The sequence below is a fragment of the Rhinolophus sinicus genome, chromosome 4, assembly GCF_057876585.1.
Source record: "Rhinolophus sinicus isolate RSI-liver-muscle chromosome 4, RSI-T2T, whole genome shotgun sequence".
Taxonomy (NCBI): domain Eukaryota; kingdom Metazoa; phylum Chordata; class Mammalia; order Chiroptera; family Rhinolophidae; genus Rhinolophus; species Rhinolophus sinicus.
The window spans coordinates 99,006,534-99,033,151 of NC_142504.1; the positions used below are offsets into that span (position 1 = coordinate 99,006,534).

General features: G+C 47.8%; 1 protein-coding gene across 2 annotated transcripts in view; it reads right to left on the reverse strand.

Annotated features, from left to right (window-relative positions):
* The window catches only part of MYO5B (myosin VB), a 316,516-nt gene that overhangs the window by 31,359 nt on the left and 258,539 nt on the right, over positions 1–26,618 (reverse strand). For both annotated transcript variants that reach the window (XM_019721483.3, XM_019721491.3), the window contains exons 22-27: positions 21,787–22,020; positions 10,024–10,108; positions 8,604–8,752; positions 7,468–7,587; positions 5,514–5,654; positions 2,036–2,101 (exon numbers count right to left, since the gene is read on the reverse strand). In XM_019721483.3, the coding sequence (XP_019577042.3) occupies positions 2,036–2,101; positions 5,514–5,654; positions 7,468–7,587; positions 8,604–8,752; positions 10,024–10,108; positions 21,787–22,020 (795 nt within the window). The remainder of the gene's footprint in view (positions 1–2,035; positions 2,102–5,513; positions 5,655–7,467; positions 7,588–8,603; positions 8,753–10,023; positions 10,109–21,786; positions 22,021–26,618) is intronic.

Consider the following 26,618-nt stretch of genomic DNA (forward strand, 5'->3'; position numbering starts at 1 on the left):
GGCGGTTACCGAGTTGGGGGATCTTTGGACTCGTATTTATGGAGCCCTCTCTGAGGCAGGCTCCCGGCTGGGCCGTGAAGATGTGGCCTGCGGGAACACACGGGACTCCCTCACCAGGCAGCTGCACGGAGGAGGTGTTGAGCTACTTTTGACGGGAGTCCTGAGGCAGTGCTTCGTGGAGAGACTAGAACAGCAGGTCTGGGCTGAGGCCTGAGAATGTGCATTTCTAGCATATTCCCAGCGATGCTGGTCTCAGGACCACCCCCCTTGGAGAACCACCAGGCTAGACCATCTTACCAGTTCTACAACTATGGGCGGGGCTGATGCCTCAACAGCCTAACCCATCCTCCAGCTCCTTTTCCTCCCCTGGGGCTCAGCCTCTCTCAGGAAAGGCGGGCTGAAGAATGGCAGAGAAGGTTCTAGTCATCACAGCAAGAGACTCCTACCCCGTGGAGGGTCTTCGATCTTTTAAATGCCACATGAGGAAAGTAAGTCTAATCAATAATTCAAGAAGGAAGACCCTACAGAGCACCCTTTTCTTAGCCCATCAGTGTGGCCCTAGCTTTACAGAAAGGCTCCGGTGTGATTCAGGGCTATTCTCCTGGATTATGCAGCTGTTCTCAGTTATGTGTGGTCCTATAAGTAAGTGGGACCAGACTGACTGACCCTGGCGACTGGGTAAATTCCCCATTACATTCTCTGGGAGAACAAGGGAGTGGGGCTGCTCTAATGCCCCCTTTCCGGTCCGAGCCCTCGAGCCCTCAGACCAGAGGTAGTCCACTCTCCACCTCCCACGGGGCCATCACTGCACACACTGGGATATCCCTGCCTGAACTTGAATCGCTCCAAGAAAGTCTTGATTATTTTTTTCAAAGTGGTTTTATTGCACTGGCCGCATTTTAACTGAAACTGTGTCAGGTAGGTAAGATATATGTGATATAGTAAGAAACACGTATTTGGTCTCTGGCCTTAGTTCCTGGCACAGAGCTCCTAAAACCCTTTTGTAATTTCCCGGGTGACAGGTGTGCCAGAACATCCTTTGTTTTGATATTTGGTGTCTTAAGTCCCTGGTTTCCAGCACAGAGCTCCCAAAGCCCTCAGAATTTCCTGAGAGAAGCTACTTTTGTTATTCAAAATAAGCTTCTTTCAACCACCTGAGTTTCTGCAAATGCTGTGACTCCTGGAGGAGGGGGGCTGGCTGCCAACCTTGTGATTAGGGGGTTGGAGCTTTCAGCCCCACACTGGCCTCCGGGAAGGGGAGGGCCTGGAAATTGAGTTAAACACCAGTGGCGAATAATTTAATCAATTGCACCTAAGTAATGAAACTACCATAAAAACTTAAATGATGGGGTTCAGAGGTTCGGGTTGGTGAACACACCAAGATGCTGGGAGAGTGAGGTGTCTGAGGGCATGGGAGCGCCACGTCACCTCCCACATACCCTGTCCTATGCATCTCTTCCATTTGGCTGTTCCTGACTTGTATCCTTTATCATAAACCAGTAATAGTAAGTAAAGGGCTTTCTTGAATTCTGTGAGCTGTTCTCACAAATTATTGAACCTGAGGAGGGCATGGTGGGAACCCGATTTGTAGCCACGTTGGACAGAGGCATGAGTAACCTGGGGACCCACTAATGGGATTGGCATCTGAAGTGAGGGCAGTCTTGTGGGACTGAGCCCCTAACCTAAATGGGGTCTGTACTAACTCCAGGTAGTTACGTAGCTCCAGAAACAGGTTAAGTTGTAGGACACCCAGCTGGTGTCCGCAGATAACTGGAGAATTGCTTAGTGTGAAAACTCCCCACATTTTGTGTCAGAAGTATTGTGAATAAAGGGAATAGTTTCCCATTAACATATATTATAGTCCCTTATAGTAAATATAAATTTTCCCTCACTTCAGAGATGAAGAAACTAAAGCGTGGGACGGGGAAATTGTGTGCTGATGGCTCTACTTCTTAGCAGAGCCGAGCTTAGGACCAGACTGCCTGATGCCCAGCTTTGTCACTCGGTCTCCATGGGCTGAGAGTTCGAGCCTTACCTTCAGGCTATTGTAGGCCAGATCTGCATCCTGGTCCAAATCCATGTCATTCTTTGGCTGTTCCACCTGCATGGATAATGAGGCAGAAAGGTGAGCACAAAGCAGACATTCATTCCACAGAAGTATCTCCAAGCAGGGTCAAAACGTGCTTCTTTTGCTCCTGCACAAGTGCCCTTCCTGCCCATTTGCACAGAGGGATCACTCCTTCCGGCTGCCCTGAAGCTCTCTGCAAACATCTCTATCCTGCCCACCCTCAGCCTCTCTGTGACTTTATTCACACGGTCCTCACAGGCACCTACAGCTTGAACACGAATAACACTGTGTCAGGGGTTGAATTAAGTCCCCCCAAAAGATATGATGGAGTCCTAACCTCTGGTACCTTTAAATGTAACCTAATTTGGAAAGAGGGTCTTTGCAGAGGTAACCCAGTGAAGACGAGGTCATTAATGCCGTAATCCACTGTGACTGTCCTTCTAAGGAAGGCAGACAGGCATGGGCCAGACGGCCCCGTGAAGATGGGGGCAGAGCCTGCAATCATGCAGCTGCCAGCCAGGGAACGCCAAGGATTGCCAGAAACACCAGGCGCTCAGAGAGAGTCAGGAGCAGATTCTTCCCAAAAGCCTTTAGGAGACCATGGCCCTGGTGACACCTTCATTTGCGATGTCTGGCCTCCAGAACTATGAGAGAATACATTTCTGTTGTTTTGAGCCATCTGGTTTGTGGTACTTTTGTTTTGGCAGCTGTAGGAAACTAGCACTGTAAGACTTATGTACTCATTACGGAGGTTAATTAATATCTACAATAATTATGTAGTTATGAATGAGGTTACCAAGCTACTCTTAGGTTTTTGGGGACGTGTGTGCATACACGTACTCTGTTTTCCCCACTACATCACTCTAAGCACCTTAAGGAGAAGCCTGCTTCCTCCGTGTCACCCTACAAGAGACAGTATGACCGTCGGCCCCCTCTGACGCTCAGTAAGGTCTGTCTGACGTCAGAACTCCAAAGCTAGTGGACGTGGATGTAACCACTGGAACACTAGCTCTTAGGACTCAGCTGAGCCAGTGACTCCTAGAATTATTTGGCAGCTATCCACCTTGAACTGTCCAACGAGAAGGGACAGAAACACCTTTATAAAGGGTTAACTGCTTGGGGTGATTTCAAGTAATGGGTGATAGTCCCTGAATAAGATGGGTTTTGGGAGCTAAAACCTACAGTGCTTAGATTATCCTCAGTGCTGGCAACCTTACGTCCAAGGGAAGGCCCTCATCAGCTGGATGGATTAGTGTGACCCAGGCTTAGAGAGTGGGACTGGATCTGAGCACCTCCTGCAGCTCCCTCCACAACAAGGACAGTTACAGAGACTGCACTGTTTCCAGCCCTGCCACCTGGGAAAAGAACTCTCCAAGGCACCAGCCTCTGCTTCGCCTCCCACCACCATCAGGGGTAGAAAGTGACTGTTCCGAGTCAGCGGTTAACCCGCTGCTCCACTGAGAGGCCTGCGCTTGCATTTTGTGTAGCATGGATTTGCCGCATGACCATGCACGGCTGTTGAGTATACCAGGCTCTTGGAAAACAGAGATCATGACTCAAATTCGGGTTGCTCTGAGCATGAAGATGTGCTGGCAGTCATGCCTCTAAGTGGGCAGCCCATTAGAATCATCCTGGAGGCCAAGGTGACTTTGCCAGGCCAGGGGAAAGGGAGCCGGATGGATGGGAAGTGAAATACATGGACAGCCTGGTTGGCTGTCAGAGGCCCCTTCTTCGCAGTGGACTCAGTGCTTTCCTCACTGATGACACGTCCTACAGACTTCCCTGTCGTTCCTTATGCAGAGCCTGGCCCCTCTCGCTAGCTGAGACCCTGGGCCATCTCTCTCCAGGATAAAGATGCACGTAGCTCAGGATTCTTTTTGGGACCAAGGACAGATCCCAGAAAGCGACCTCTGAAAGCTCGGGTTCAGGGTGTCGTAGAGGGATTCCATCCTCTCCCCTGCCTCACCCTGCCTTTCTTTCTAAACTCTGTTGGAAACAAGTTCATTCTCCTTAAAGAGAGGTCCTCAATACACATTACAGAACAATGGGCAAAGCCTTTGGTTTTAACTCTTGCTCAGTGATTATTTTTTAAGCAAAGAAATACCCCTTTTTAATTTGGTATCAAGACAAACAAAAGACCTAAAGCCAGGATTTCAAAATTATTTGGCATTTCTGCAGTAGGGAACCTGGAGCATGAACCTTCAGGGGCAGCTGGATGGGCCAGGAACTTTGATGTCAGACACTGTCTGATGTGTCTGTGCAGCTTTGTAGATATTTGATTTGTACTCACCTGTGAGACAGCGTCCCTAATTGAATGAGGACTCATTTACAAACCTAGTCCTTTCACTCTCCATTGTGAATCCAATCCACCCGAGAGAGATTTAAATCCATCAGTAAGATTTACCTCACCACTCACTGCTCAGGAAAAACCTCCAAGAATTTACTAGCACTATAGATCAGTGTCTGGAACACACTGGCTTGGAAAGGGAAGTCAGGAGTTACCAAAGGAGATAGCGTATAGACATGGGAGCAGGGCACGGACGGAGGATGAGGGGAGGAGGGTCAAACCCAACAACTGGCAATTCAGGCCTCAGCACAGACCAATGGCCTGTGCCAAGCCCACTGCGAGGTCAGCTAATGGTCTGACCCATGTGAGAATCAGCCTTGTATCCCATTAGAAGTGGTCCTTACACCTCCCAAGAGATAACAACTGGTTCTTACCTCCTTATCCCTGCTAACTGCAATGGGCTCTCTGTTTCTACGGCACCAATCTGTTTGTATCCAACCTTGCATTTCTTGGAGCCCTACCAATGTTATTTTTTATTTGTCAATGGTGTTATCTCTTCCAAACTAGATTATAAATTTCTTGATGGCTTGGGATTTCTCGTATGTCTTTATCTCTTCTCATTTGATAAACATTTCGAATACAAAGCACAGTGCTGAGTGTAGCATAGGTGCCCAGTGGGTCCTTGAGATGGATGGAGTGAGTGGTATGTCTGGGGACAATGGAGTATCAAACAATATCCTTTCACTACCCGAGGGACTGATCATAATCTCAACTGAGGTGAGAGTGCATCATGGGAGAGATGGGTCAGTGACGGCAAACTTGTCTGCCTCTGCCCCAGTGGGGCTCAACTCAAGGCTACGCGGATTCCAGCTATGAAAGGGCACTAGATTTTCTCTGCTCTAATTTGACTTCTGCTTGTATTTATACTTTAATTACACACCCTGGTCCTCTTTGCAACACCTGGGGTGATCTGGGACACTTGCAGACAAGATGTGATATGACACCAACACAAGATGACATGGTTCGCTGGAACCCAGCCCCAGCATCCCCCCACGGGGTCACTCCCTGCCACGTGGGCCTGGGAGGAGTGAGCTGGGTCACTCTCTGATGCCAGCTGGACAAGGCGCTGCTCAGCCGGCTTGCAGCCCCTTCACACACCTGGACTTTCCTGCTGTCCTGCTGTTCTCTCTTCTCCAGCTGCACCTGCAGCTTCTTCCTCTCCTGCTCAAGCTCCCGCACTCTCTTCTGCAGCTTCAGGAAGACTGTCAAGTCCATTGCCGCCTTCTCCAGACCGATTTCCTTCACAGGAAGACAGAGCAGGGAAGAGGCGGCTTTAATAGCATAAGTGCCTGAGGGAACATACAGCACCTCCCTGCCCACCACTGTGCGTATCAGTTGTCTGTCTTCACTCTCCTCCCAAACATCAATCCATCTCTCAGATACAAAGCAAATACCAACCAACCATCCTTTATATTGAAGTCGGTGCTGCAGGCTCATTTTCTGTCCAGATACCATCTGAGTCTCAGCCATTGATATTCCTCCTGTGTGAGCCGCTTAAGATGACTGATCATATATTCCAAGAACAAATGGATAAAGACAGAGCCATTTTATTTGGAAGTTAAAAGAGCTCACTTCAGGAAAATGGTCTCACACTAGAGAAGCTGTAAAACTCAGGATGTAATGCTTCCTGATGAAGAATCAATGTGGTTACTAATCACCGTAAATGTGCTGTCCGATACCACTTGATTGCACCTTGAAACAGAACCAACACTTGCCCTGCCATGGAACCCATTTCTCCCCAACAGATCTTACAGCACTGAGGTCCCAGACTTTTTTGTCCCTGTAGATTCATGCCTGGGTTTGCCCTCCAGAGTTCTGTCATGTGAGGGTGTGAACAACAGCATTTGGTTCAAGCAGCATTTAATGCGTGCTCCACGCTCAGCCGTGCTGTGCCTGCTGCTCTGGCCAGTACCAGGAACCCGTCTCAGCTTCCGTGCAGAACACAAATCCACTGATGGAAGAGCTCAGGTCTGCACGTAAATGACCACGTATACAAAAAAACACCTGCGTGATACACCTGAAGTTAACTGAGGCCTCCAGACTTAAGAGAGTGCAGTGGCAGCACCAAAGGCCATAAGTGAGCATTTATTAAGTGCTTACTAAGTGCATACAGCAAGCAGCAAACCACGTCGAACTGTTCAACAGACAGACCTTTCATCCCGAGGTCCTCTGCTATGCTGCCGTCCTTTACTCCATCACTTGCTATCTCTCATCATCCTTTACTTTTCGTTACGGCACTGAACCATCCCTGCGATTACATGACAATCTTCTTCCATCCACTGATTGTCGTCACCTCTATCAGGCAGGCTCCAGAGGGCAGGGACCCTTCTGGCTTGGTCACTGCTGTTTCTCCAGGACCTCCCAGCAGTGCCCGGCACAAAGACGCTCAAAACACATTTGTTTTTATAACTGTCTTTCCTCCACACCTATCTTCGTGTGCTTCATAAGGTTTTATATGCTTGCGGTTTTCTTCTTTTCAAAGACCAGAGGAAAAATTGTGTGTCTGTGTACCTGTGACAAAATTACATACAGACCACGAAGTCCACTGTGTGGTAGGTACACTACGTCGTGACTCTAAGTGACAAAGATACAGTCGCTCAGCAAATGTTGTTGTTGCCCTGAGTTTTATCCAGCGTCTAAGTCAGGGAGGAAAATGTTCTTGCATATTTATCGCCATTACTGTATACACTGGGCTACTAAGTGGGGACGATAAATTATATCTATTTTAATGACCTAGTTGTTTCTTTTTAAGCTAGCCATTTCACTTCTCTGCAATTGGTTCTCAGGTTTGCATGAGGAATCAGGGCCCTACCTTCTTCCTTCCTTCCTGGAGAGCAGGTAGGGGAACAATAGTTTATTGTTTTGCACAATCAGTATTGTTAACTCTGGAGTATTGTGCATGAGTCCATTGCAGTCCAAGGGGTCCCACTGTCAGGAAGGAGGCCCCGAGCACTGTGGTTGCCACCACAGACTAGTACGTAAATCTCTGGGGAGCCCACACAGGTAATAACACCCCCTCGGGCACAGCCAGCCAAAAGCCCGCCTGACTCACCTCCACCTGTTGGAGGGCATCCTCTGTGTCTCCGACCTCAGATGTGGAGATGGAGGGGTAATTGGAGTCAGACTCTAAGCTACTTTGGTTCGATGGGTTCCGCCTGTGGCCTGGGGTTTGCTGTTTAAGGAGAAAAATGGGAAAACCCATAATGAACTCATGTTAACAAGAAGTATTACTTTTCAAAGAATAGTAGGCCCTAGGGTTGGATTTCTGCCTTGTTTGTAAGGACTGGGGTCCCTTGTCTCATAATGAAATACAAATTCCTAAGATGGATGCCAATTTCTCTGAAAAGGCCCGGGGAATGAGCCTTATCGCCCAGTCTTGCCCTGAAAGTACACACACAGTCCTTCCATCTGCCTCCCTCTGGAAAAGAATGTTGCAAACCTGTCCTCAACAGCCCCAAATTCAACCTGCACTCCACCAATTTGTTTACGAAAACAGTAAATATATTAGAAGTAGAGGTTACCATTTATACTGTTCATTCAAAAATACCCTTTTTTTCTTGCATCTGATTTGGTTTGAAGAGTGAACACTCATCTTGGTTGGAAAATTTTAGATTTCTATATCGGTTCCTATTCAGCTTCTCTTTCTGGTTTCTATGCAATTAACTTCCTCAGTCTTATTTGAATATACATTCTGGAGGGAATGTTTATAAGGGGTACAAAGCATGACAAATCCTGAAATGTGACAATGTTTCTATGTAAATGATTTCATCCACGACTGGGCGAGCCGATCAGACCCCGTGGGCCTCTCTGCAGTGCGCAGTCATGAAGCTGAGATCGGAACTCCCGACGCCATTACTGTTTCAACACTGCAATGCTCCCAGAACAGGAAACAAGAACAAACACACCCACTTGGGTGGAATTTTCCTTAAGCTCCTGAGATCTTTCTGAGACCCCAAATTGGAAAAGGAGCTGTCCTTGGGCGTGACCACTGGGGCAGGTGCTCCCCTGTGAGATAACTGCAGGAAAGGCAGGAATGGCCGCTGGAAGGCCATCCCGTTCACACAGCACAGATTTCTGGAGCGCTGCAGCCCATCAGTCAGCAGCACAGGGGCCGCAGCTGTGCAGGAAGCAGCTCGCCATGCCGGGGGTGGGGCCGGCGCCGGGGGGCAGCCCAACTGGCCTCCTTGCCTTAATGATGGTCATCTCATCCCGAAGGTTGTCGTATCTCTGCTCCAACCGTGAATATTCCTTCACGAGGTTCTGGTACCGGGAACGCTCCTCCTCCAGCTCTTTCTTCATCAGGAGATTTTCCTTGACAGAGTTCTGGGCAAATTCATCTGGAAAGCAAGCACACGAAGCTGCATGTTTCTTTCTGAATGGCCTCCCCGCCCTTGCATTGACTCATGCTTTCTGATTAATCTCTTGTTAAAAGGCTGCCCAGAGCAGCTCGAACACAGACACCTGATGAGTTCATCCAGCTCCCTCACCTACTGCAGAGCAAGGGAGACCTTGTTACGTGTTGGAAGTCTTCAGAGAGGGGGAAATGGAGGACCCTGCTCTTGGGAACTGGGGAGAGAAGCAGGCAGCATACATGACAGCTCCCGCGGTTCATGCACCAGCCTCTCTTTCGACAACTGTCACAGCAACTGCTGGCAGCATTCCTGACAACCCAGGTTTTGTTCCAGAGTTTCTTCCCTAGTCCTGATCTTTCCAATTCTTGGAGTGCAGAGAAATTAAAGGAGATTTGAGGAGGTAAGTTCAAAGGTTAGGAAGGAAAAGCAAAAAGATAACATGGATGGGATTTTTCCCCACCCAAACTTATTCATATTAGTGGAAAGGAATAATTTTAAAAGGAAAATTAAAAACAGCTTAAGTTTTCAACAAGATTTCATGCTGGATGGAACCAAGCCCTTAGATGAGTCAATTCTCTTGTGGTCTGGGGGCAAGAACCTGAGGGTGGGGAGGGGAGTGATATGCTGACGGCCACCAAGTAAGGTGAGAACTGGGGTCTGAGGACCCCCACTGCTTCTCTTTGGGGGTTAATGACAGTCCAGGGGTCACTGGGTACTTAAGACAGTTGACCTGGATGGGACCCACGACCCTCTCTTCAGCAAATGATTAACAATGATCCACTGGGTAGAAGAAACCATGACAGGAATTATGGAGGCGAAAGATAAATTTAAAACCAGCAATAAGGACAGCTCTTAAGTGCCAACTATGTGTCAAGCACCATCTTAAGTGATCCACGTGCAGTATCTGCTCCTCACACGAGCTCTCTGACGTCTGTACCTTGATGTCCATTTGGCAGATGAAGAAACTAAGGGCTCCAGTCATTACGTGACTTGCTCAAGGCCACTCAGTAGCATATGGTAGAGTCTCCCTGACTCCAAATCCCATGCATTATCTTGTCCGTTATCCATGTGTCTCACCACGTTAAACCAAATGTCACAGGAGGATCATAAAGACCGTCCTTCTTTTCCATCTCTCTTCTACTAAAGCCCTTTCCCCCACTACAGCACTCTGACTAAACGCATGCTAGTATTTGGGGAAAATCACCGTGGAAAAGAAATTAAAACTCAAAATAAAAATCAAGGTCTTTGGTACTTACCTTTCGATTGGCACAGGATTTGGTGGTTAAGCTGTTCTTTCTCATCTTTCAAGAGAGCGTTTTCTTGCTCCAGGTCTGCAACTCGCTGAAAGAGAGAACACCAGGGAAAATGTTCCCCTGTGAAGCTTGGCAAAGGAAAGGCTCCTTTTATGGGGTTTGAATTTCATCTATTTATGTTTAAATGCTCTTTTTAGTTAAGAAAATGGAATCTACCAAAGTTGCTTTCATTTCAAAGGAAAAATTGTACACTGAAAGATAAATTCCATTAAAACAAGACAGACGAGTTCACCACTGTTTATAGCCTTCCAATGCCCACAAAAACCTTATGAAAAGTCTGCACCAAACTCCCATGCCTCGTTCAGGAACTCACACAGTAACAAGCTTTCTTGTATTTACTTGCTCATCTTGGTAAATTCTGAGCTCTCAAATCTGAATCTCAGGAAAGCCCAAAACTTCCAATGAAGACTCATCTCTGGTCTTCATCCCACTAGCCCTTACTGGACCGGCACAGTCGGATGCTGGGAAAGGAAAGGAGACTCGCTATCGATATTTAACTGTCCAGTCTAGTGTCTAGCTTCTGACGATACTGCCAGAGGAAATACGAGGTGAAAAAAGAATGGCAGTCTCCTTTTGCTGGAGGCCATCAAGGGATTTTCCCCATAATGTCACATCCCCACCTTCATGACATAGGTGAGGAAATAACTGTGCACTGTGGAAATGGGACCGAGAAGGAATGAGGTCCATGTGCCCTAGAACCCTCAAACCAGGCATCCAGACTTGAGCCCCACTTTCCTAGAGGCTGCCTGAACCATCTCAAGTCACCATAGGAAGAACTCTCGTGATCACATGGTATGTGTGGTCTCAGGCCAAAACAATGAGCTTCACAGCCACAGATTCCAGCTCCTCTACTCAGTTCCCCCTCCGTGAAACTGACACCCCACTCCCAGGGCTGTTCTCAGCACTAAATGAGATGATGTGCACGGAGTACCAAGCTGCAGGAACTGCACAGAGCAGTTGGTGAGTATACGTAGATGGTTCTACATTACCTTCGCTAGGCACTAAATGGAAACATATATTTTAAAAACATTGGACCACTTAGCAAAATCTTAAAAGAAAAATTAATTTTTATTCTTCAAAAGTTCTTCCAAAAAAAACAGAAGAGGAGGGAACACTTCCCAATTCCTTTTATGAAGCCAGTCATGTCTTGATACCAAAACCAAATAGTCACAAGAAAATCACAGGCCATTCTCCTATGAATATAGATGAAAAAATCCTTAACAAAATACTATGAAATGTTCATGATAAAAATGCTCCACAAAGAGAATGGGAACTTCCTCAACCTGATAAAGGGCATTTACAGAAACTCAGAGCTAATATCATACTTTATGGCGAAAGACTAAATTCCTTTCTCCCAAGATCAGGATAAAGAGAGGAATGTCTGCTCTCACTAATATTATTCAACATTGCACTGGGGTTCTAGCCAGGCCAATGAGAGAAGAAAAATAGAAAGCATCCAGATTGGAAAGAAAGAAAGTAAAACTATCTCCACCTACAGATGACTTGATTTTGTACATAGAAAATCCTAGGAAATCCACCTAAAAACTGTCAGAACTAATACATGACTTCAAGTTGCAAGTACAAGATCAATATACAAATCTCAACTGTATCTCAATACATTGCAATAAATAAGCTGAAAAAGAAATTAAGAAAACAATTCCATTTACAACAGCATCAAAAAGAAGAAAATACTTAAGAATAAATTTAACAAAAGAAGTGTAAAACTTACACCTCTGAAAACTACAAAATATCGTTGAAAGAAATCAAAGAAGATCTAAATAAATGGAAAGACATCCTGAGTTAATGGACCAGAGGACTTGATATTGTTAAGCTGTAACACCCCTCAAATTAAATGCAACCCTGCAGACTCAATGCAGTCTGATCCTAGCTGGCTTTGTTGCAGAAATCGACCAGCTGGTCCTAAAATTCATATGGAATACCTAGGGATCCAGAATAGCCAAAATAACCTGGAAAAAGAACAAACTGGAGGATACACACTTCTCAATTTTAAAACTTACTACAAAACTACAGTAATCAAGACAGTGTGATACTCGCCTAAGGATCGGCATACTGACCAATGGCAAGAATTGGAATCCAGAAGTAAATGCTCGTATTACAATTCAATGAAGAAAGAATAATCTTCTCAACAAGTTGGATTTCCACATGTAAAAGACAGAACTTGGACTCCTATGTCACACCCTAATACAAAAGTGAATTTAAAATGTATCAAAGACCTACATGTAAGAGTTAAAACTATAAAATTCTTGAAAGAAAACAGAAGCAAATCTTTGTAACCTTGGATTAGGCAATGGTTTCTTAGGTACAACACAAAAACACAAGCAACCAAAGAAAAATAGTTAAACTGGACTTTATCAAAATTTAAAAGTTTTATGCTTCAAGGGACATTGTCCAGAAAGTGAAATGGCAACCCACAGAATGGAAGTCAATATTTTCAACTCATACCCGAAATATATAAAGAACACTTGCAACTCAAGGATAAAAAGGCAAATAATCCAATCAAAAATGAGAAAGGATTTGAATAGACATTTCTCCAAATGGCTAATAAGCACATGACAAGTCAACGTCATTAGTCATTAGAGAAATGCAAATCAAAATCACCATGGGATACCACTTCACATGCAGGATGGCTAGAATAAAAAAAGACAGATAATAATAAATGTTTGTGGGATGTGGAGAAATTAGAACGCTCATATATTACTAGTGGGAATGTACCTCGTAAATGGTGCAACAGCTGTGGAAAACAGTCTGGCCGGTCCTCAAATGGTTAAACACAGAGTTACCACATGACCCGGTAATGTCATTCCTAGGTACATACCCAAGAGACATGAAAACCTACATCCACACAGAAACTTGTACATAAATGTTTGTATGGAATTGTTCAAAATACTCAAGAAGCAGAAACCCAAATGTCCATTAACTAATGAAGTGATAAATAAAATAACATACATCCATATAACGAAATACTATTTAGCAATAAAAAGAAATGAGATAGATACATGCTACAACATGGATGAATCTTGCTAAGTGAAAGAGGTCAGCCACAAAAGGCATGTATGATATGATTCCAATTTTATGAAATATCCTGAATAGGCAGGTTTATAGAGACAAAAGTAGATTAATGGTTGCCTAGGAGAGGGGTATGACTGCTAATGGGTACAGAGATTTGGGGGGGGGTTGATGAAAATATTTTAAAATTTGACTGTGGTGATGGTTGCAAAACTCTGTGAATATATATATATTTTAAAAACCCTTGAATCGCACCCTTTCAACGGGTGATTTGTACGGTGTGCGGATTATAATCAGTAAAGCTGTTAAAGAATCATTCCATGAATAAACCAATCTACCGTGTTTCCCCGAAAATAAGACCTAACCGGAAAACAAGCCCCAGCATGATTTTGCAGGATGACATCCCCTGAACATAAGCCCTAACGCGTCTTTTGGAGCAAAACTTAATACGAGACCCGGTCTTATTTTCGGGCAAACACAGCGCTCAGCACAGCACTCTGTGCTAAGTGTGGCAAAAGATAAAAAGATGGGTAAGACAGGCTCCCAGTTCGTGGTCTGAGTGACAAGCTAACCCACAGAGGATGCTGAACGACACAACGAATGACTTTTCTCTCTGGTTCGTCATCAGTTCCAGCCATCGTTGGTACCTTTTATGATCTACTCGGGGGAGGGGAGGACTCTCCCCAACCTGCCCAGAAAGAGCCTCCAGGACACATCCTCGGTGGCCAGCAGCACGTGCGCGGTGTCCACTGGGATGGCTCCCTAGGAGATTCCCGCATGGAGCTGAGGCAGCGAGGGGATCACGCCGATCCCGGGGGCCCACCCGCACTCCCATCAGAGAAACACCTCTCAAACTCTGCTCGACCCCTTTGGCAGTAGAAGCAAGAAAGGAGGTTCCAGGATGCTGGCCGAAGGGCAAAACAGTGGTGTACCTTGCACTGTTTGATGAAGTAATTTTTCTCCCTTTTAACTGGTATGTTAAAAACAAAACAAAACAGAGGCTGGTGTATCTGAAGCCAAGAGCTTAGATAGTCACAGAAACGCTTGTGAGGCTTGACTTTCAACTGGTTATGGTTAAATACCATCTTCTTCCCTTCCTCCTGGCTTTTAAGTTAACTCCCTTTTATAGAGACTTTTTGTCTATAAATATGAGTTAAGAGCACAGACTCCCCCCCCCCCCCCCAGCACCACATAGAAAGGGTCCGGAGAGAACTTCAATAGGCACAAGGTCACTGGTTCTCCCTCCTTACAACTCAGAAGGCACAACGTCCCACTTGCAGTACCTCAGCTCCTCTGGGGGGCTGCCCGAGCTCTGCCAGTGGCCTGCTCTCTAAGGGCAGAAACACAACACCGTCCAAGGCTCACAAAAAGCTCCAAGCGCTTTGTTAATATTATCCAACTCCTTCAAATTTCAAGTTTTCAATCTCCAAAATACAGCCCAAAACTACCTTCCAGGAAAGTGTCCCTTCTTTGCCACAGGACACCACAGCTCCTTTCCACCCTCTCAGTTCAGACTGACAGGGTTTCTCTCCTAAGTTTACCTGCAGATGTACAGCTGAGAGTTACAGAAGTGAGGTTCTGACAAGCGTAATTCTGACACTCCTCTAGGTTAGGAAGCACCGGTCTCACATCTTTGGAAGACGACTCTCCCGCCAAGTAGATTACACGCCCCTTCGTGCTCAGGGACTCTATGGAGAGTCAGGCAAGGGGCCACGTTCTGCCTCCCCACAGGGTACCCGATGAGACAAAGTGGGTAAAAAGGTACATGCATGTGACTAATTACACCACCCTGTTGTTCTTCATCAATAGTTTATTGTCTATTATAATAAAAGCAACTGCTGTTTTGTTTAGAGAGACTAAAACCTGATGTGGGGGTGAGGGTGAGGGATGGAAGAGAAAGCACTGGCTGAGAATGTTGCCGTTTCATCATCAGAGGCTGCCACTCACTGAGCCTACTTCTGGCCCCCGGGGGACACAGGCAAGGCTGTCATTCAGACACTTCCTGACTTGCTTCTCTGTGCCAGGAGCCGTGCCAGGGGTTGGGGGATACAAAATGAACAAGACTCATGGCAGCCACCCGCAGAGAGTGTCCAGTCTAATAAGGGGGTGCAACACTGAGAACACCGGTAAGGGCTCTGGCAGATTTCTACAAAGCTGGGTTTCTCAACTATGGACATTTGGGGCTGGAGAATTCTTTATGACGGGGAGGGGCTGTGTGTTCATTGTCAGAGGTTCAGCCATGTCCCTAACCTCCACTCGCTGGATACCAGTAACCCTGTCCCGGAGCCCTCACTGTGCACCAGGGGACCACAGCAGTCACATCGTCAGAACTCGGCCCACGGCCGGCACCCATGCTCTCGGATGTAGATCAGTTAATGAGCCTGTACTTTCCCCAGACACAAATATGGACTTCTTTAGAGGGCTCTTTTTTTTTTTGTAATGAATGTGTTTCTAGTTGACTAAAACATCGAGAATACATGCACTCATTTAATCAAATAATTCAATTCAGGAGGCATATACAGTAGGGGAAAACATTCTTTAAGTGCCTCTAATTTGCTATTAGTGGAGGCAGTTCGCCACCCAATGACTTCATGAGCGCCTTCTAATTAGCTTGGCAAATAATCCAAACAGCTTGCATTTTTCTTTTCTAGATGTACAAGTCAAACGGAAAACCACCCCCAAAAGAAACCACGTCAAGTCAAGCCTCGCGTGGGGCCTGAAGTGGGCCTGCACGTCCGGAGGCCAGGACTCCCGTCACCGGGGCCGGATCCAGGCTGTAACCTGTGAAGTAGCTGACCTTGGGGGTGGTCTGTGAAGGGCCACGGTACCACGGAACTGAGACTTTGCTTCCTCTAACCACCCTCCAAGTATGCAGATGGCTCCCAGAGCAGGTGGTCACCTGAGAAGGCTTCCAAAACCCCTCACCGTTCTCGTCACCTTCCTCTGAGCATCCTGCAGAGAGTCACGTCCCCCTGAAATGGATCACGTCCTGTGACCAGAGCAAACGGCATTACCACTAGGTTGGACCTGAAACCTCCATTCCGGTGACCGATGTCTGAGATCATGTAACTCCACTGCAAGCACCTGTGATCTAAGAGCTCAGCTGGGACTCCAGTTCGGGAGCCCATGGCCAACAGCAAGTTACCACTGGAATCTTCTGTTGTGATTGAGCCTCATTTCTTCCCTCCACCTTCCTCCAAAGCTTTGATTCACCAAGGCAGCCCTCCAAGGAACGCGGCTTTGCTATGCTATGCCAAACCATACATCAAAGTGGCATCTGGGAGCCACGTTTTCCCTCCTCACCTGAACAATTCTGGAGGTGGGCCCAGTTCCTGCTCTTTAGTCAACAGCAGGAGGAACGGGTCCCACACTCAGCCCCACATCCCAGGAGGACAGAGAATGCTTCCACAGTCACATTTCCCCAGATACTGGCCACCCCCCAGCCTTCCCAGACAGCTAGCATATGGAGAGTTTGTTGGCAGACAGGGCAGGTGACAAACTTTTGCAGCCAAATGGCTTCCGTTTTGCAAGTTGTCAGGGATGCAGGCTGCAAAAACCAGGGGTGTCAGCAAATAACACCTTTGCTAGGTTTTGGGAGTCATTAACCATCATTCAGCAGCTCCACGTTTTTTGGGGGGTGGGGGGTCTTTTTAACTCTTGCAGGCAGTTTTACTGAGAGTGTTTCTTCCTTCTAAAAGATTATTTGGGACAAATCATCAGAGCCAACACTGGGGTAAATCCTGTTACTATCAGTCTAATGTAGTGCTTGGTACGTGAAATGACACAAATGCCCCAGCTCCATGCTCAAGAACGGCCTTTACCAGTTAATCTTTGGGGGCACAATGTACCTCTGGGGTTTTGTTGTGTCTTGACTTGTTTTTTCAAATTGGGTATTTGCACTGTAAAAAGAGATAGATGCAAGGTTTCTAGTAGAAATCGTGGGACACCCACATTGGACGATGAACACCAGGAAAGGCTCATGTGCCCCCTGTTGTGTCCTGTGTCCTCGATGTTGTGATTCTGCAGACCTACCATCTAGCAGAAGGTGACCAGTGTGGCCCTTGGCGGGACAATGCTTCTAACTCTGCAAAGTCCTATGAAGGGTTACTTGCCAGTCCTCTGAGAATAAGGCAAATAAGCACAAATACTCTATATGATGGGAAGTTATTCAGTCATTGGGACATCCCTCCTCAAGCAGAGGAGAGAGAAGAGGAAGAGGAGCAGACAGGAAGTGCACGGAGGATCGTGCAGAAACGAAATCTGAACTCACCTAGGACACCTGGCTGCCTTAGGCACGTACCCAAGTTAGAGAAACGAAACCAAGGCGGGGGCAGCTCTCTCACTGCTACAGGGAAGGGAGTGTCCGTCCCATCATTCGCAGAACAGCCCCAGCGGAGAGTCATGGCAGAGTCCAGACCCTGGACCAGTGTCATGGTGGTACTGTTGTTACTCAGCAGCCACTGTGCCAAGACGAGGGGCTAGGGACGAGGATGGGGTCCAAGTAGGTGAAGGTAGAGCTTGTGGGCTCCCCCAACTTACAGGCTAGCTGGGGGAATAATACGCTAGCATTTGTTGAGCTCTTATGACGTTCCAGGCACTGTTACATATTTGCTTAATACCTTTGAGGTAGGGAGCATCACTATTTGCTTTTAAGGAAACGAAAGTACAAAAACGTTAAAGAATTTTCCAAAGGTCACACCTCTAACCAGGGGTACGGCTGGGCTATGCGCGGAGCCACCTGGGTCCAGGACCAGGACACTGTCACCCTGTCTGCTGGCCCTTCACAAGGCTGACATATGAAGACACTTGACGTCAGCAGCCTACAGCAGGCTTCAAATGCCTGGTTCCAACAGCAAGGGCTACAGGAAGGAGTTTGGCCAGGGAGAACGTGTGGGCCACGGGCTCAGTGCCTAAGTCCCGACATTTCTGCAGTTTCATGGCTAATGCTGCCTTCAAGGTCAGAAGGTCGCTCCTGCTCTCACCTCTCCACCCTCCCACCCTTCTCCTGCTCACATGGCCTCAGCCCTGTGGCCTCCCTGTTGGTCGTCGAACCCAACCAGCCTACTCCCATCTCAGGGCCTGTGTACCTACTGCTACATGTGTCAGCTGTTCCCTAGGGCTCCACAAGGTTTCCCTTACATTACTCAGGTGTTGTCTCAGAGAGACTGTCTGTGGCCACCATAAATGAAACCACACCACTGCCCCTACAGGTCCCTTTACTCTGCTGTATTTTTCTTTATAGCACATGACGGGTAATTTGTGTTTAATTCCTGTCTGTACATTCTCCCATAACCCCAAATATTTAAGCTCCGTAAGAATGAGAAGAACTTGTTGGAATCGTTTACTTTTGCCCCACAATGCCTAACAAACACAGACACTCAATAAATATCTGTTGAATAAATGAAGGGCCGTGAACTTCCATGATTTCTGCAATGAGACACTGTGTTCCACAGAGATGGGGTGGGGGGGTCCCCTTTCCAACAGCTATCAGCCTCCTTAGGAACTGTGAACCCTGGAGCTACTGAGAGCACAAGTCTGAGTCTTAGCTGGCCGAAAGTCCTGCTCTGTACCTTTGGGGAGACTCCAACCATTCTGCTGCGAGAACCCCACTCCCCCGCCCCCATCACTTCTCTCTGCTTCTATCTGTGAAAACTGCAAGCCTTTGTACTGTAACTACCCAAGGTAACCAACTTGCAGTGGGTGGTTCGGTGACTGACAACGCGATACAATGCACAACCCCAAGCACACCAGTCTGAACACTCAGAGGCTGGGGGCAGCTTTGCATCCCTCACAGGGTCAAGAACCATCGCTCAGAGCCAGGCATCTGGCTGTGGGCTTCCCTTCCTCACCCACACGCACCCCTGCATCAAGGCAGGCCTTGCTGGCCCCACCAGGCAACCTCCAGAGCCTCTGTGTCGAAGGCGGCCCTGGGAGCCATGGCTCTTGCATTAGGGACACAACACAGTTCAGCTGCATCGGTCAGTCAGCACAGGGACCACTGAGAGCTTTACAAAGAGCAAAGCGCGCACCCTCCACAGGCTAAAAGGCAAGGAGGCTGAAGGTCTAGCTGCAGACGGCTCCGAGGACCACAACCATGGACACCGTTAGCAAAGGGTGTCAGCTAGAGGCAGGGGTAAGTTCCTGCCCCCGGGGAGACTGGCTTCCCACAGCCCCAGGCCGCGGAGCCACGCGGCCTGACAATGACCATCGTCACGGGTGGGGAGCCCACACTTTTCCAGGATGCCAGTTCCAATACAACATTTACTGACAGCAATAGCACATCCATGAATTAAACGCGTACCAGCAGTCGGCCCCCGCACTAGGCTTTCTCTGTCTCATCAGCCGTGCTCAAGGCAGAGAGGCCCCTGGACAGCCCCGAGGGGAAACCAACTGTCTGATTATTCAGCATTTGTTAAGATGGGACATGGTGCCATTGATCAATATTAAACCCTGACTAGGCACAGAAGATGAAAGTAGGGGAAAAAAGCCCCCATCCCCGTTCGCCAGAATAAAAATGTTCTGGAGACCCTAGAGAAGGAAGAGATTTTACTACCACTTTTTCTCCTCCTGGAAAGAGGCAGACATTGCACTTAATGAATCATCTTATGCCCGTTTCTTCTCATGCTACCAGTTTGGGATTTGCTTTTGTTTGGGGGCCAGGAAGGTGCTTCTTTGCTTGTTCTGCCTCTGCACCTACTGTTCCCCTTCTCGCGGTATCCTTGAACTTTTTCTTCTTGCCAGTTTCCAAGCTCTCATTGTATTTAAGACCTAGGTCAACACACTCCTTTCTAGGAAATAGTGACAATTTTTTTTAAAGGAGAGAAGGAGGGAGTCCACTTCTCTAGTTTGCTCTGCTGAGGAAGATTTTCATATACGAAACCCTAGATTCCCTTGGATGGAGGCTTGGATATTTCACAAGTGCTGAGACCCCAGTGCCCAAGGGGAAGCAGGGAAGTGGCTGCGGAGCTGATGAGTCACGTGCTCTCTGTGGGGGTGGAGATAGGAGACCCCGTTTTGTGGATCTGCTGGGTAAACAGACGTCCCACGTGTCTTATCCGAGTGGCACGACAGGCGGGCAATTTGCTTTTCTATTTCTACCAGGGTCACCAATTTCAAGAGTCTCCAGTTCTAATCTTGGTATCTTCTCTCTGCCTTGGACTCCACCTTCTCATTTTTCGTTCACATGGACAGAAGGGTTACTGTCCATCGTTTCCAAAGGCCAGACAATGAGTACGGATTTCCATGGCACACAGGAAACTCCCTTTTCACAGGAGTTTCCCAGCACCACACGCTTTATCCCAAAGAACGATGTGGACTTCAGGCCTCATGTTGGGTGAGCTGGGTGTTTATTTGGGCAATACACTGGGGGTTGGGGGGCCTTTCTATGCCGGGATGCATGCACCTGGAAGTCCCATGCTGCACTTTCTTCATCACATAATTCCCACGTGGATCCCACCTGTGACCCCTGGGAAATCCCCGATGGGGCTGAAGTCCTGCCTGGGACAGGAAAATGATGGAAGCCTGTGAGCTGGCTCTGCAGGCTCTCATCTCCCATGGCAGCCTGTGTGTCTCCCAGTCGTGGCTGAGGCTCAGCCAGGAGAAGGCAGTGGGGCAGAGGAAGACACGGGCACCACAGAGCAGGTTGAGGTCCTTTTTCCTTCTAGAAGCCAGCAAGTCCCATGCCATGGAGTGGTCCAGCTGCAAGTCCAGAAGGGGCCTACGATGACCTAGACCAGCTTTTTTTTTTTTTTTTAACAGATGAGGGAACAAAGGTGAGGGTTTCCCGTGTGCACTCAGTGACGGCAGAGCAGGGATGAGAATCTGGAAACTCTGACGCCTACCCTGGAACCCCACCTGTGGCAACATTCAGTCTCCCCAATGTTGGAACACTAAAAGCTGTTATCCTAATGTTAGGAACATGGAATCCCTCTGTTCTTAGATTCTCAACCCTCTGTGACTCTCTAGCGATGGTGGGTACTAGACAAGTGGGCAAATGTGTCATGTAGCCCGTGGTTCACTGGAGAGATTTGGGAGAAAGCAGCAGTGTCCCAAGTCCGTGGAAGGCTCTCCAGTGGCACGTGGGATGTCCCTGGTTTGAACAGATGTCTCGGGAGTGGAGAAGGGAATGTCTGTGTGTGACTTTTGAGACGGAGGTGTGGGGGCCTATCCCAGGAAGATCTATTTTATGGGGTGCGGAATAAGCATGGAGCACACGTCAGGCTCAGACTATGGACACTTAAACTTCCCCAAATTGCGAGGATTTATCATGCACAGGGACGGCTAGAGGTTGCCTATAACCCGTGCAGCGGTGCTGAGAAGAAAGCCACTACCTCTGGGCCATCTCTTTTGCCAACAAGGACTCAGGCCCCAGAGCTGACTCAGTAGCTAATTCTAGATCATAAGATGCCCAAAGCCAGCCATGTGCATCCCTCAGAGGGTGCCAAAGCATTCAGCTAATAGCAAAAACTCAATCAACACCTGTTGGGGGAATGGACACATACTTCTGTGGGTTTCCCCAAACGTGGGCACTTTACATCTCAATGCAGAGGGATGGTCAGTCATGGACACACGCCCCAGGGAAGCCCAAGGCAATTTTACAGCTTGAAGGAGAAATCGCCTCGGGGAAGGTGCTCTGTTAGCCAGCCCACCACCAAGCCGCCCCTTCTGGCCTCGCCATACCTTTCTCAGCTCATCTTTCTCCCTCGTATGGGCGTCCTCCAGGATCTTGCGCTCTGAGTGGGCTCTCTGCAGCTCGGTCCGCAGGCTCTCCACCTCCTCCTGCAGCCTCAGGCTGCTGTCCCCACTTTGGCTCTGCTGGTAGTGGGCCAGCTCCTTCTTCAGCTTCTCCACCTCCATGGTGTGTGTGGAAGTGACCGCCGACAACTGCTCTGACAGCGTCTTGAACTCTTTGTTCTGTGGAGAGGGGAGAAGAGGTGGTGAGTGAGGTTATCTGGCCAAGAAAAAACACGAAGCCAATTGAAAAATGGCACTTCCAAAGTGGAATGAAATCTCACAATCACTGCAAGCTTGAGTGCTTTCCTGGCATCTCCCTAACAAAACTCTATTGTGGACCTAGGAGAAATACAGGAAAACAAAATCACCAATACTGACGATCAAGGAGCGGTCATGAGCAGTGGCAGAGCTGGCAGCTGGCTGACGGTACGTAGCTTTCTATGTCTGGCTGGACAGACAGTACACCTGGTTTTCAATTGTGAGAACAACATGGCTGGCTCCCTGGGTCTGCAGCCTTTGCTTTGCAGGATCCCCTGCTCTTTCCCACCGGGCCCTCCTACCCTTGGACTCGATGGCACAATGAGCTGCAACCTAATCTCTAGCTCTGAGACAAAAGACCCCTTCAGCATCCCCTCTTCCAAGGAGGCCCTCCACGCGGCCTCAGGATCCCTTACCACCTGTCAGCTTACCCTGTAAGACTCTGACTCCAGAAAATGCCGCCCTGGCAGAATTCAGCTGTGCTCTGGCCCTGCAGAGAGGTACCTGATTATGCACCCACTCAAGTGAGTGAGAAGCATCCCCCCATGTGCCTGGCGCAGGGAGAGAGGGGGCCCAGGAAGTGGCTGGTAGATGAGCTCACGTGGATGAAGCACTGAGGACCTAGGGCCAGTGTCAAGTGCCAGTGTAAACGTGGGTAGAAACTGGTCCTGCAGGAGCTGAGAGCATCAGCGGAAAGTGGTCAGCATGGAAAGTGGAGAGAGAAGTAGGGCTCTCCAAATAATCAAGCAAGCAGCAAACAGTCATTGATAATTCTTCACTGCTATTCTCTGCAGGAGCACCAAGTAGAACAGAGCTACTGGCTAAAATACCAGAAAGCAGGGGCATCAGGAATCAATTATTAATTCACGTCAGAAATTAAGTTCCATGGAGAGCAATGAAGAGTAAAAGAAAAGCTGTTGGACCCAGCACAATGCCACACACACTGTGGGACCTTAGGGCTGGGACCTCCCTTCCTCAGGGCAGCACTGCACCAGGACTCACTGTCAGGTGAGCAGCATGTGGGCTGGATTTCAGCCCAGCTGGTCCCTACAGCCAGTTAGCTTGTGCAGTGCACAACCTGAAGAGCTGTGCACAGGAGGCTCCAAATGGTTCCCACCCAATGGTCTACAGACCCTTGGGGGAGAGGGGAGAAAAATCATTGCAAGACAGTCTGCATCATGAAAAATAACACATAGTACTAGCACTTAATGGGTGCTGATTATGGGGCAGGCCCTGTGCTGCACGATTCCTATATATTAACTCATTCACTCCTCAGAAAAATCCTAGGTGGCAAGGCTGATTCTTAGCCCTATTTCACAGTTGAGAAAACTGAATAACAGAAGGCCAAAAAGCTGTGACTTGTAAAATACTATTTTTCAAATATATATGGATGCTTTTATGGGTCATATTAATTTAACATATTTACTGGGTACATACTAAGTGTCCTGAACCACACCTATTTAAAAGGCTACTACTGACTGAATCCATGTTTGTCAATTTTTTCAGATAACATATATTTAAATATAGCCTTATATTTATAATGGTCTAAGAAACTTGACCCTCACTATAAAACAAACAAACAAACAAACAAACAAACAAACAAAAAAACAGGCGCAACTGGCCTAGTCACTCTACACTTACTTATGCTTAAGTAAAGGCAGACTGGTTCAGAGCTAAGTTCATAGGTTACCTCGTTTTGGCTGAAAAATGTCACAACACAGCCCTAAACCAGGGACACTATAAGAACTGGTCCCAGGAACTGTTACTGTATTTATTCCTGAAGGGTATTATGAAGGATACGGCGTATTACATCGCATGTTATGAAAACCCACAGGAAAACTGTCAGCACCAAGGACAGCTCCCACCCTCCTAAGCTGTTTTATTTCTCCTTCATATAACTCTCAGGCGACCCTCTTTCCTTCTTTCTGCTGTTTTCCTGAGAACTACATGACACTTTTGTGTTTCTCTACTTGGGTGCACAAAACCTCAGACATGAAGGTTGGGTGTTAGCCTTACCCTGGTTTTATTTTTCAGTTTCCTCTCTTGCTGACTTCTTGGCAGTGGGGATGCTTTTAAAAACGCCACCACTCCCATGAGTCTACGGTGCTGCCTGGAGTCGGAAACCACACCTTTAGCCATGTAATGGTTTCAGTGCATTTTTGAGCTAAGAGTTACCTTAGAAATCATAGGCCAGTCCCCTTTGAAGAACTCAGGGCTCACTTGGAGATTTGGCCATGATCCCAAACCATCAGCTCTGGTTGCAAACATAACTGAGACAGAACTCAGGCCTTCATCCAGCTGAGACTTGGTCCATTATTTTGTGTGTATTTCTGACAAATACTCTGAGATGCCCTCACCTTTGTCATCCTTGGAACACGTGTGTCTTCTCCTTCTGGCTTAAGAACCTGTGTCAGGGAGCAGCCTGAGTTGTCTACAGGCATTACAGAAAGAACAGAAACCCATTCACTTCCAAATGGCTGGGCCCCTCTGCTAAGAGACTGCAATAAATCAAGAAACTCTGAAAACCTGGTGCCACCAATTATGCTGGTACCTCCTCTAATGACAAAGTGCCAAGCACATGTTCTATGACACCAGGTTACACACCCCACTGTAAAAAGCCAGCCAGTCCAAAGATGATGCGTCTATATGAAAATGAACCTAAAACAACGCTAAGTGTCTCCTGTGAAGTGAGGAATTCTCAGATGTCTCAAGAGCCTCCCAATGGACAGGTGTCTTACAATTTGGTCAGAGATGGCAGAACATGCTCTGGAACTAGACTGCCAAATTTCAGTCCCAGTACTACTTACTAGCTGTGTGATCTTGGGCAGGCTACTTAACCTCTCTGTGCCTGTTTAAAATGAGACTACTACTATCTCATAGGGCTGAGTGAGGATTAAATGAGTTACATATGAGAACAGTGCTTGGATCATAGTCGGGCAACATGGGGAGGGGTGCAAGAAAGCAAGAGCTAATCCACCCTCCCTGCCTCTTCTGATCACCTCTGCACGCAGGCACCCTGCCCAGGGTAGGTAACACCTGCCACCACTCAGATGCTTGCCAAGCAGGAAGCCTAAGGCAAAAAGCTCCTTTTAAAAATAGGTCTTTTAAATCTGCTTCTCTTTGATGTTCAAGCACATGGGTTGTAAAATACCAGATCTATTTTTAACCTCTCAAGTCAACTTGGGAAATCAGCAAGGCCAACGCAGGGTCCCATGGCAGGAAACCCAGGGCCGAGGTGGCCAGCGGGTGCAATGGTGCCAACAAAGCCTACGTGGCCCTCTGACCATACTTTGCTCAGAAGGTTAACTGGCAAAATTTGACCACCTAAGTATCTTTTCTGGTTAGATATCAACAGCCACGACCGTAATAATACAACCTTGGCCACCACTGTGCTTGCGTTTTTCTAATGGCCAGTCCCAGAGGCCAGACCTCTTCCGTCCCATCTTGGATGTGCTTTCTCCCCTGACCTGGGCATCACTGCAGGCTGACCAGGGGCAGGTACCGAGTGTCCGCCACCCTGCACTGTGCTTTCTGTCTTGCTTCCCCCTAAAGAGCCAAGCCAATCCGGACACCCTGCTCACCTCACACAGAGAACAAAAACATCCAAGGTGACAATCTCTTTCCAGGAATCCTGGTCTTTCGTCAGAACAGAGAAGCAGGAACATTTTACTGCTATCTCTGCACTGCTTTTGGGCTCTTGTTCTGGGCAGCTGCCTATAGTATAAAACGGCTCATTTATTTTCTTGCTCTATTGGGGTTATGGGAAGCTTTAAAATTGCTCAGCAAAGAATGGGTACAATAAAATCAAGTGACCTCGAAGGCAATGCCTGGTGGCCCCAACTCTAACGCTCCCTCTTTCTCCGTACCCCACACCATGCACACGCGTTGGTTCTCTCTCTCCCTCTCTTCCTTCTCAGGAGGCACCTGAAACCCTCTGGGCACTGTAGGAGCCTGGTCCTCTGGTCATGGTAACACCCTGTGTGAGCAAAGTAACCGGGAGGCTACTTCTAATCCTGGGAACCCAAGTTAGCAATGACCTAGGAAAGGACCCGCACTTGAGGGATGTTTGAGGTTAAAACAGTAGCATCACCCTCATTATGGCTGTGGATTAGAAAGACAGTAGGGTTGGAATGCTGGTTCTAGAGCTTCCTAATTCCGTGTCCTTGGCGAGGTATGTGATGTCCCTGATCCACAATTTCCTCACCTGTAAAATGACCTCACAAAGTCGTGTGAGGATCAAATGAGAGGGAACACAAAACTCCTGTCACATGGCAGGTGCTCAGGGAATCATTACGGTAGTAGGTGCTGTGGGACCCATATCGGGGTCACATGGCTCCCTCGTAATACAGCATCCAACGGGTGTCAAAGTCACCTTCTGTTCATTGAGCCTAACAAAGCCCAGAAGTAGGCAATCAAGTTCTGAGGAGAAGACTGGCCCCTGGGGCCACCAAATAGTGCGAGCCTGGGTGTGTGCACGCACATGGCGCGCCTCGCCTTTCCAACCCGAGGGAGGACTCCAA